General features: G+C 49.6%; 1 protein-coding gene across 1 annotated transcript in view; it reads right to left on the minus strand.

Moving 5' to 3' along the window:
• CAPN13 (calpain 13) overlaps positions 1-12,310 on the minus strand; it is a 53,049-nt gene that overhangs the window by 15,549 nt on the left and 25,190 nt on the right. Inside the window, 5 exon segments of the mRNA XM_035000533.1 lie at positions 2,827-2,966; positions 4,806-4,948; positions 6,141-6,172; positions 6,175-6,217; positions 9,848-9,933. Of these exon segments, the coding sequence (XP_034856424.1) occupies positions 2,827-2,966; positions 4,806-4,948; positions 6,141-6,172; positions 6,175-6,217; positions 9,848-9,933 (444 nt within the window).

Raw genomic sequence — 12,310 nt, forward strand, 5'->3', positions numbered from 1 at the left:
GCACTGAGGATGCACTTTTTAAGCCACTCTGCCATCTGCAAGCTGCTTCCCTGTAACCCTGAAAGCAGACACTAGGACCTGTTTCATGGATGTGCAAACAGTCCCAGCAGTCTAAGGAGCAGAGGCAGGAATAAAGTAAGCTGCTTTGCTTCCTTGGTGATTAAGACCCACCACCCAACACTGTCTTCCACTGTTGGTGTGGGTTTTGGTTCTTTTCCCCTGCTGATCCCCCTGCCCTCTGCAACTATGTGTACAGACCACTTGATTTGCCCAGACAGATTTTCTGGAGACCAAGAGTGAGCTGGAAGGGAGGTGGAAAGTCCCAGCCTTGCCAGGGGGGAGCTTTGGGGTGAAGATGAAATGGCTTGTCCACCCTTGTCCTTTTCCTCTGCCTATTCGGACACCACCCGTGTTTGTTGTGATGGAAGACAGAGCGGTGCTCCCGTAGGAGTTGGGAGTCACAGGACCACGTCAGGGCCAGAGCAAGCACCATGCATAGCGGTCATACAAGCAGCACGTACCCACAAACACCATCAGAGCCCTGCAGACTTCTGAGAACCTGGTGGCTGGCAGTCACATAGCATATTTCTTAGCTGAAGTGTGAAAGGAGCCCAAGTGTCTCTTGAGTTGCCATAGTCTGGACAGTTCTTTGGTGTTTAACTCAATCAGGATCCTGAAAGATCCACTGGGACCTCCAGGGAGCCTGAGGAGACCTCGGGTCTTAGTGCCTTTTTGGCAAAGCGTACAGCTGAGAAATGCATCTCTGGCTAAAAAAAGTAGATAAATGGGCTAGACAGCATTTAAAAATAGGTACGATTACAATTGTGCCAGGCTCCTGAACTATAAAAATTTGAGGCAACTCAGTTAACACAAGGCTGCTGTGATGCCCAGCTCTGGGGCGCCAGACTCATAGATGGCAATGTGAACAGCATCCCCAGTCGTGCCCTGGGGCAGCCCTCTTCCCCTCTCTGGGCTTCTGTCTCTCATCGGAAGAGGGCAGTAGTCTTCATCAGGAGAGAGCAGCAGGACTACCTGTCCTGCTACTCTTTCTTGCTGAGAGAGAACTATTCAAGCCTGGCTGGGTAGACCAGATGCCTCAATTCTTCCTAAGCCCCTTTCCTTTGTTCTTCTCAGAGGTGAGTTAGTAGACTCCGAGGACAAGAGTCCTCTCAGAAGGCATCTGAATCACTTGGGATTCTTGGCTGGAAGCAAGGGAAACAAACCATGGTGGGATGAGCAAAAAGCCATTTATGAAAAGTCTAGAGAATGCAGCTGGGAAAGTGGGTGGGAAGCAGTGGGGACAGCTACACAGCTGGATGCCAGCCCAGGATCTGCCTGCACTGCCGCTGCCGGGCCCCAAGATTTGCTGTGGATAACCCCTTGGCTGGTCCTACCTCAAAAGTCCAAACCCAGAGTGACTGAGATTGTGGGGATGGGGAAGGCAGACATGAGAGAAGCATCTAATTAGACAAGCCTGGCTCACACATCTATCTCTTTGCATCCAGGGGCTGGGGAGAGGAAATATTTGGCCTCTTTGGTTGCTGCAGTGGGAAACTAGGCCCTGCCTTCCACCAAATGGAAGAGTGTTCAGGTGCCTGGTGGTGAGGACAACAACTGCCCATTGCTGCATCTTTCAATGTTCTTTGATGGCCTCAGCAGATTTCAGGCCCCTCAGAAGTACTGTGCCAAACCCCAACCATTTCTTTCCATTCATTTCACGCAACTGGGAAGTAGAAATGTGCTCAGCCTGTCACACATGGGCTGACCTATGGTTGTGACTGTTGCTTTAGGCTCAGTGAACAGGAATGAAGATTATTCCTAGAGATGCTAAATTCAGAGCCCCAGACACAGAGGTGATGGTTATGTTTGACTGAGGGCTTGGGGGACATCTGGTGCCCAATCCCCAGCTCTGCCATTAACTCTGACCATGTCACTTCACCTCAGTTCCTTCAGTTCCCCCATAAAGACAGGGTCTTTGTTATATCAGTGCAGAGAGGGTGTGGAGTATATGATTTAAGAACCATTCACTTTGTCTTTGGGATGCATTAAATTATTTGGTAAAGGAGGTGGGAGCAGAGGTATCAGATTTTCTTTTGTAACACTTTTAAATAGTATTTTAAAAAATGAACTCCCTGATTACCTCCTCACAGTGGGGTGTGTGCAGACTTGTGGGTGGAAGGATGGTCCCTCAGGAACTGCAAAGCCTGTTGGGAGTGCCATGGTGGGAGGGGAGGCCAGGTGGAGAGGAAAACCTGACCTTGGATGAATGGCCAAGCAGATGCTTGCAAGCCAACCACCAAGCTATGACTGGATTTTGGTTTAAATACAAGAGAAAAACATACTTCCTGGTTTTATACCCAGGATTGGTTTTTTCCTTAAACTCCTTTCAAAGTTTAGCCAATGATTCTCTTTCATGCACATAAGCAGCACCCAGGGAGCTTGTTATAATGTGGATTTTCAGATTCTGAACATGGAGGTTCAGATTCAGAAGGTTTGGGATGGTCCCAGGAATCTGCATTGTTACAACAGCTGGTCTTGGACCAGACTATTTTTTGGCTAACAAGCATTTGAGCCTGCAGCATACCAGGAAATGCTGACAAGTGACACTGGAAGGAGGTGTGTCCCACTGCGCGTCTGGTCAAGACTGATCTCCTGTCAGGCCCAGGTTTTCCCGTAAATTTAGAGTTGAACCAGGTGAACTCTAGAGCCCTTTGGGTTTGATCTCTGAGGTAGTTTAGTGAAATCTCCCAGCCTGGTCAGCTGATCTCTCTGCCCAAGGACTGCACAAATGTCTGAAAGGGTAAGCCCTGATGAAGGCTGCCTTACCTTGAACACCTTGAAGCTTAGTGGAAATTTGTCTTTTGCCTTTAAATTTTGCAGCCTGACATTGACGGATATGACGCCATTGTTGCTTTCCATGCCCTCTGGCACAGAGAAGATGTACTGCGTGTCCCTCGGAAGTCCTTCTGCATGAGAAAGAGTGGTCAGTGGAGCTCAGCTTCACTTCTATGACTCCTAGACCTGGACCATACTGGTTCAGAAAGCTCCGGTGACTTGTGTTGGAAACCCTGGATTTGGAGACCTAAGGCTCGGTCCCAGTTCCCACAGTGACTAGTTATGGCACAAGCTTCTTCGTTTTGTGAGCCTCTATCTCTTCCTCTTAAAAACAAGGAGGGGAAGTATATTCCCCACTTGGTGAAAATGTTTCCTTAACTGTAAAGATGAGGGCTATTTTTATCATAATAAGTGGAATGTCAGAATCCTCGGGTATGTATGAGCTTGCGCATTGGCGATAACCATCAGAGCCTTGAAAGGACGTCAATCCCCAAGCACCAAAGGAGACACAGGAAAACAGGCAGAGAGATGGCAACTCATAGTACTCTAATACCCAGGTGTGCTTATCAGAGCCAGAGCAAGAGACAGAAGTAAGGTGATTAAGTAAGGTAGATTCAAATATGTAGACGAATGAAGATAAGTCAAGACAGAGATGAATCAATACACATCAGCAGGGTTGGATCACAGGTTGGGAAGCTCTGAGAGGAGAATGGGGAGACACAGAGGCTCCTCCTTGCGAAGGTTGAACAAGATGATGCATTCAAGTGTACCTAGCTAAGGAATTGCTAAGAATAGACCCAATATATCATTTTGCTTAGTTCATTGATATGTGCTATATCCAGGGAAGGGGACTTTGGCCCCACAGTCAGACAGATGAGGCTCTGGAAGGTGAATCAGTAAATTTACTGCCCAAGTGTGACTTGGCAGTTCCTTAGAGTCCACCCATGGCCTCCTGGTGCCTAGATTCTCTGACCGGCAGAGTGAAGATCCTGGAGGTTGAAAAGAGGGGCACCTGTGGATCATTGCAGCAAGCCATTCTCAACAGGCAGGTGCCAAGGAGAGGGAATGGTCATGTCTAGGTGCAAACACACGCACACTCATACACACACACAAACTTGTTTGCATAGCTTCTCCTCTCGAGGATGTGTAAGCATACTCAGGTTCATGTTCACGGGGAGCTATTTCACTCATCTGTGTGGCAAATGGGGAGCAGGAGGTGCAGTGAGAATATGTGACCCTCCCAAGGTCACACTCAACAAAATCCATCTCAGGGGAACCCAAAGACAGGTTCTGAGGTGCCCACCTCTGGGATCTCTCTGTGCTGCTGCAGGATATACCAACCAACATGGGGCAGGAGTATTCTCTCTTATGTCCGGATGGGGCTTTATGGGGCAAAGTAATGGTTTAATCCAATCCCTGACTTTTGTCCAGAGTTCTTTCCACAGCTCCCCACCGTCCTGGGTAATTACTGAAGAGCAGTGAACCTGTCCTCCTCCTGGGAGACAGGTGGAGGTTAGTAGACAGTGGGAGAGCATGACAGGGCAAGGGAGGCACACTTGAGATTCTCCCACCCAGACCACCAACAACTGTTTCCCTTGGAGAAGAACAGCTGTCCCTTTAGACTGGCTGATTCCTCTCCTTTCAAGTTCAGGCCAATGGTGTAGAATCAAAGGCCACTGAGACTTGAAGCCAGGACAGGGCTAGGGCTGGCGGCTTCCATCTGGCAGAATTACCAATGTCATAACTACCTGTGGTGTTTCCTGAAGTTGCATGGTTCTTTTTTTTTTTTTTTTAAAGATTTTATTTATTTATTTGAGACAGAGAGAATGAGAGACAGAGAGCATGAGAGGGAGGAGGGTCAGAGGGAGAAGCAGACTCCCCGCCGAGCAGGGAGCCCGATGCGGGACTCGATCCCGGGACTCCAGGATCATGACCTGAGCCGAAGGCAGTCACTTAACCAGCTGAGCCACCCAGGCGCCCTGGAATTGCATGGTTCTTAAACATCATTTGGGACCATATTTCATGAGGCATGTTTCCTTGGTTTAGGCTGACTCGAAATTGGTTACATATAAACAGGCAGGAGAAGTTGTCTTGGAAATCTTGACATGACATCCTGTTATAGATACACATCATTTTACTGGTTTTGTTCCTAGGATGGGGGTTCCCATCACTCCACTCTACCTTTGTCTATCAGTTCCAGTATTCATGGACTTACCCCTGTCTTACCCAAAGACCAGAGCCTTGTTCTGGCTCACTCACTGTCAAGTATACTTCTCCCTCCTACGGTCGGGAAGACAGGACTGAATAAAACTCTGGGTTCTGCATGTCCCTCTCATGACCATGAAGGATGGCTGTCATCTCTCTCTGCTCTGGGTCCTACATGGTGCTAGGAAAACTGCTGTTCCCTCGGATCCTTCGCCAAATTCATTGTTGAGATCCTTATCATAATAAAATGGCTTCAACATCTAAAATCCCACCTTGTATAACACCCAGTGCTCATTACATTATATGCAACTGATAAATTGTTGGGCTCTACATCTGAAACTAATGATGTACTTCATTGGCTAATTGAATTTAAATTTTAAAAAAGGGCAGAAAATAAGAAAAAAATAAAATCCCACCTTGTGCTTTGATTAAAGTGGAGACATTGGAAATACTTTTCCTTTCTACTTTACATTTGTCTCTCTGCTTCTTGATTCCTTAGACCCAACCTCCTTTTCACACACGCTAAATTCATTTAAATATGTTACTAAGTAAACCATACAACCTCTCAGGAAAATGTCCTTATTATCCTTTAAGAAGTGAGCACATGGCTGAGAATGTGTTTTTAAAACACCTAGTCCTACATAGCTGCCGAGCAAGGACACTGATGTCTCACCCAGAGCTCTAGAGTCAGGGCAGGGAGATTAATACTGAATTGCTCTTTTGGAAGACTGTGGAGCTCCAGGGGGACACTGTGGGTCCTAACAAGATGGTGTGGAAGACACAGATGTGATAATCAGGCATCCTGGCTTTCAGGAAACTATTGATTTCAAAGCTTTGGGGCCAATATTCCCTTTTACCATTAACATTTCCTAGAAGTTCCAATATGTCAGAACTGAAATACCTTTCACACAAAAAGAAAGCACACAGATAATTTCCCATCCAAAGCTTTTGTGTCTTGGTGGGAAAAAAAAAATAAGTCTCCTCTACATAGGTCTCTGCAAAGCTAATCTCTAGTCTCACAAAAGTTTAGGGAAAGGGGTAGGGATTGAGGGTGTGGCCAATAGGTAAAATTTTACAATGTAATTTTAAAAGAAAAATACCAAAACTCACCGTCTTCCTTATTCTCATACAGCAGTTTGCCTTTCGTTGGCCGTGGGTTTTCTGCCATTCCAGAGGCCTGAGCATGGAGACAGACCACAGGGTGAGATCTTCCAAAGCACTGTGTCTCAGCAAAATGTGCCCCAGCAGGAGGCCTGTCCTCCATTAGTTCTGGGGGTACACGTGGAGGGTGTCATTCTACGTAGTGACAGAATTCCTCATTCTCTGTACGCTGGTGGCTTCCGAAATGGTCTCCAGCCAGATCCTCTTCCCTGAAATGGATACATGCTACAGGCCAAGCCATGTCTCCACCAGAGCCCCTGGTGACCTGGAAACCAACCTATCCCACTCTGCACCTCTGCCTTCTCCCAGTGCCTGAGTGGGACTGCGAGAAGCCACTCCCTTATATCCCTTATAGGCAAGCAACCGCCAGATTGTGATGATCTATGAGTCCACCTCTGAAACCCCTCTCAAAGCCATCCACTAACTTCCATCCCTCCTGCTGCTCTCCTGGTTCATGAATCCTCATCCCCTTCTTGGACTTCCCACTAGTCTCCCACCACACAGTCTGGCCCACTTCCCTATCCACTCTCCACACTGCCATCAAAATGATCTTTCTGGAACAGAAGTCAGATTCTGACATCTCCCTGCTGAAAACACATCAGGGGTTCCCTTTTCCTCTCAGGATGAAGTTCAAGCCCCCAAAACAGAACCTTAGCTTCTGCCTACCTCTCCAGCTTTACCTGAGCAGCTCCCTACTTCCCCACACACCCCATCCTTGAATTCTACACTCAGAACATGAATGTCTTCATCTCCTTGGAAATACCTGTCCTGACCCTGCCTTGGCCTTCGCCATGAGGCTCCCTCTGCCTGGGATAGTCTTCTTCATTTCAGTCCTGTAACCTGAGGATGTCACTCATCTTTCCTCCTAAAAGCCACCTCTGTTGGAAACCTTGCTTGTCCCCCTGTGGTATCCCCACTCCACCTCAAGAGTCAGTGCCCCTCCTTGGAACCCCCATGGTGCCCCTTACCACTCCTGTCTCAGCACTTAGTACCCCGTGTTTCTAGTGCTTCTTTATTTCTTGCCGTCCCTCACTGGACTCCTAGCTCCACGAGCTCAGTGAGGCTCTCACTGTTAGATCATCACGGGGTTAACCCACTGCCTTGGCACATGGGCCTATAATAGTTTTCTGCTTGCTTAATTAATAAAGTTGTCCAGTTCCCTGGGATAATGTATTCCAGAAGCTAGTCCTCGGGTCTGTGGTGGAGGAAGAGGCCCTCATAGGCAGAAGGGAGCAGCTGTCCCTTCTTTAGCCCGCTCCTCATAGCAGAGACATGCTCATAAGCAACAGACCCCAGAGGCACAAAAGTGTCATGGATCTCTCTCTAGGAGTGCCTTGCATCTTGCATCGAGGGAGAGCAAGGCAGGGACCACCAGCCAGGCTACGGGCTGCAGGCTGGGCCAGTCAGATGTGTTATTGTAAAATGGCAATTTTATAATTAAGGGATAATTACATTTTCTGCAGTGTGTAAGGGAAGATAAATGTAGTGTAAATCAATATGCTATCGATTCATGCAAGTTTGCCTTTAAGTGTGTGCGTCTGAAATTTCAATTATGGCCAAGATTAGGCCATCCGGCTCTCTCCATCCATCTCCACTCTTTAGAGAGCAGGGAGGGCATCGACCACCTGCATGGAGATGGTGATCATGTGGCCTTGTCACTTTCTTCCAGCCCCGCTTCTGGGGGGACGTGGTGAACCTAAGTACAGCCAGGTGCGTGGCCCTCAGAGTCAGCACTGCTTGGCACGTGTCTCGCCCTGCTGAAGGGCATTCGAAAATCCCTTGCCCGTAGGGTTTAAACCCAGATTCTTAAGCTGGCATTAGTCTCTCTGGCCCCGGCTCCCAGCACTTCTCTCCCGGGTTCCTCTGTTGGCCCTGAACACAGTTAGCATTCCTGGCTCAGCACAGTGGTCTACACGTCCCCGCCTACCTGGTGATCTCTTCCCAGCTGAATCATACTTTTTTTTCCCGCTTGAACTCAAGTTCAACTCTATCCGTGAAGCTTGCCCTAAACATGCCAGCCCATGGGAAGCTTCTCTTTCCTAATGTCTGGTGCCCCGGCTGCCTTCACCAGTCGTGTGATATTTAGCACAGGAGACGAGGTGGAATCTGTTGCCTCTTCTCCTACCCCAGGCAGATGCGTCATTGACATTTGCCCTTCCTGCACTCCAACCCCAGCAGCCAACCCCGAGTCAGGGATTCTGCTAACCACCTCGCCCCCTGGGCCATATTGGCAGCTTGGGGTAATGACTGAGAAAGAGAACTGGAGAAGGCCGGAAGTTGCTAAGATTTACATCAGAAGAGGCAAAGGATACCCCTGGGAAGGAAGAAGGAAGAGAGGCAAGATAAAAGAAGGGGGAAGAGTGAGTGGAAACACAACACTGTCCATGGTTCATGGTCCTGCATTTTCATTCCCCTTGTGTGGAGGGATTCAGCTGCTCTGTGTTCCAGGGGGCATCTGAGGTCCCACCGGGATCATTCTATGAATTCATGCTGCTTGCTACCCCCCCTTCCGCCTGCTCCCCCTTCTCTATCCCCAGCTCCAGTGCACGTTCATCTTCCATTTGCCAAGTGCCCACTTTGAGCAGGCACACGCCAGCTGTAGGGGCTCAAAGGGGATCAGAGTGGGCCCTGCCACAGCCTAGCCTGTGGTGTCAGGCCAGGTTCTGGGCAGCCCGGAAGTAGGGCAGGGTCACTGGCCACCTCTGCATTTGCCTTCCAGAACTCACTTCTCACTGTATTGATTTTCACTGCTGTTGGGTGCTGTTCACCTGTTTGTCTGAATGCTTTTGCATTTCAAGTCTTATACTCTTTCCCACCATCGCCTCCACCTGACCTGCTGGCTGCCTGAGGAGCAGGTAAGCTGTCCCCAGTTGGCCCTCTAGGGACAGTCATCTCATTCTTAGTCAGCAAGGGATGGGGACCAGGGATTAGTCTTCTTGGCAGCTGGGAAATGCTGGCCCAGCCCCAGGGAGCCACCGACCACAGAGCTGCGTCCCCACTGACCAGCTGGGGCAGAGAGCAGCTGTGTGGGATATGGCCAAGGGGCCTCCGACACTCACTCAGCTCCATTCACTCCTTCTATAAGCAAGGTGCAAGTACAGACACCAGTTATACATCAGAGTCCAGATCAGTAGGGAGGATGGACAACCCAGGTGGCCAGATCTTTGCCTCAGTTCCCCAACTCCCCCCTAAATGAAATCTTTTCCTGATGGGGTCATTAGGATCAAAATCCCATGGGGTCCCTTATGGGATGAGGCTCCTTCTCTCCATCTCTCTCTGCCAAGTAAAACTTAATATTTGTCCCACTCCTTCCCCAACCCTTTAAAAAACAACAACTAATTCTGGGTATGTGGGTTCACAGTGCTAAACTGTAGCCTTCCGGGGGCTAGACACTGGATCTTGTCATCTGTACACACCCCACAGCACCCCAACACAGTATACTTAGTGGAGAGAGCACACAGTAGGGGTCTAATAGAGGCCTGGTGAATGGCATCATGGGAATGGGAGGCGGACGGACAGCCACACATAGGTGTGAACTGGACAGTAAGATCCACAGCAGGTGAGACAGATGCCGTCCTCCTGTGGCTGGGGCTCTCTGCACACCAGGCCTTCATGAAGGCTGGAGAGAGGTTTTCAGAAGCTATACCCATCACTCCAGCGTCCTCTCCATTCGGTGTTGCCCCAGGGGTTCCACAGGCGGATAAGGTCTTCCCAAGTCCTCCCGTACTGAATCTGCAAAAAAACAGAAAAAGAAACTGTCAGTGCTCTCCTGCAAAAGTCAGCAGAAAGAGGGGATATGAATGCAGCTGCTTTTTACCTCCGAGGACTAATTTAACTTCTGACCTCATTTGGCTGCAGCCAGAAAAAAAAAATGAAAGGAAAAAAATCAATGTGTCTCTGCTGCCTGCATGGAGTTGGAATGAGAGAGGAGAAAACGGCCCCTCTTTCTGCTCAGCACCTCAAAGGGTAGACACAGCTTCATCATGTCGGACGAGCACCTCTTGGAATGTGGGCGAGCTGAGATATAATGGCAGATAAATAGCATGCGACGTTGTTGTGGGCTGCAGAGGGGAGATCTTGATGGGTCCCCAACCTCCCGCAAGCTCTGTCCCCACCTGTATTCCTATTCCACAGATGTAGCTGCTTTCCTGCCCACGGCCCACTGGGACCTGTGCCGGGGTCTCCACAGCGTGGCCCTGAGCGAGGATGTGGAGGAGGCTGATTTGAGCAAGAGTGGGACAGCCTGGGGGGCAAGACAGCCCAGGTTAGCCCTCCTCTACCCACACCTCTGTTGGCAAAGCAGGTACCTTGATGGCCGGAACTTTTCTTCCTTCCCTAGTTCCCAGATATGGAGGCTGGCTCCTTCAGACCACGGAAGCCAGAGGCCAGGACCATTGATAAGTTATAACAAAACAAACTCAACCCTTTGAACCCACGTTCCCAGATCCAGGAGCCCTCAGCCTGGTGAGAGGAATTAAAGCGTGGTTGCATTTAGCTGGACACTGATGAGTGCTGAGGTCGTCTGTGGAGGCTGCGGCCTTGCAGGGGTGAGGGAAGGGGCCCACTTGCTCTGTGGTTCCAGACCAGAGGCAACGGAGACAGCCTCGAGTGCAGTATCATCACATGGAAAAGAACCCCGCGTGTGGAGGTGGGGCTCGGAGACTGGTGCCAGGGGAGTGCATTCCGTCCTTCAAACTGCCCATGGATGTTTATACAGCCCTTGTCTTACACAGGAGGAAAGTGAACACCAGAGAGGTGAAGCAACTTTCCCAAGGCCACAGCGTAAGTGGCAGAAGAAGAATTCTCATCCTAGCTACTGCCAGTCTCTGAAAGCCAGGCTCTTAATTTGGAAATGAGAGCAGATAAAGGATACAGCTGCTCCAGGGCCCAGACCACTCTCGGGTATGGCCATAATCCTGACCTTGCATCTCACCCCTGGGCCACCTGGCCAAGGCAACTTCATGCAGGAGCAACGCAGTCAGACAAGAGCCAAAGAACGCGGCTTGGATAGGGTTCTTTTGGCTTGGATAAGGTTCTTGTCCATCCACTTCTATCTGGCTGGTACTGTAGGGGAAGGTGCTTTGGCTTTTAATGCTACATGGGATGGGGGGGCTCCTGACACAGACCCAGGTTCCCCACCCCTCCCTGCCCCACCCCTGGGCACTCCAGGTCTTGCACACAGTGTATTTATTAACCGTCAGTGCCTGATGGAGCCCATGGAGGAGGGATGTGAGAAATGGTTGCCCGGTGGCCCAAAAAGCTTAATGAGCCACCCTCAGTGCCTACCATAGTTGGGGCTCAGATGGGCACAAGGGAGAAGAACAGCCAGCGAGTGAAGGAGCTGAAAGCAGGGCTAAATGAGGCATGCAGATAAACACTCACCCCCTTGCCCAAGGGAGTCTCCAACCGAGCCAGGTGCATCATAAAAAATGCCAATTTCATTTATCTTCCTGTCTGTGTCCCGCCCAGAGGAGGATGAGCAGATTAAGAAACACACTGCATTTACGGGCTGGTTTAATCTTAGCACTTGTGGTCAGTTGTGACCTCCTCTTTTTGGAGGAGAAATCTTTAGCCAAGTCAAGTTCCTGGGCCATGGCAGAGAGGCTCAGGGGTCACACTCAAGGCCAAGGTCACAACTACCTCTATGAACGCGCACTTGCTTGCTTCACCCTCCTGGCTACTCATTGTACCCTTGGTCCTGGTCAGCTGAGAAAGGGTACCCCTGGGCAAGAGGCGATCCAGGTTATCTAGTCTAGGATAATATTTCCTCAAATGCATCTCTTAAATGCTAGTCCCGCAGGCTGTTAATAATTAGTCCTAGGAGAAGCGGTTTCATGGCTCACAGCAGATTAAAACCAAAGAACTGTGCAAGACTGTTGAATCACAGATCTGTACCTCTGAAACAAATAATACAATATATGTTAAAAAAAAAAAAAAAAAGAAGATAGCAGGAGGGGAAGAATGAAGGGGGGGGAATCGGAGGGGGAGACGAACCATGATGATGGACTCTGAGAAACAAACTGAGGGTTCTAGAGGGGAGGGGGGTGGGGGGATGGGTTAGCCTGGTGATGGGTATTGAGGAGGGCACGTTCTGCATGGAGCACTGGGT

Source organism: Mirounga leonina, unplaced genomic scaffold, assembly GCF_011800145.1.
Source record: "Mirounga leonina isolate KUSES-001 unplaced genomic scaffold, KU_Mleo_1.0 Mir_125, whole genome shotgun sequence".
NCBI lineage: Eukaryota > Metazoa > Chordata > Mammalia > Carnivora > Phocidae > Mirounga > Mirounga leonina.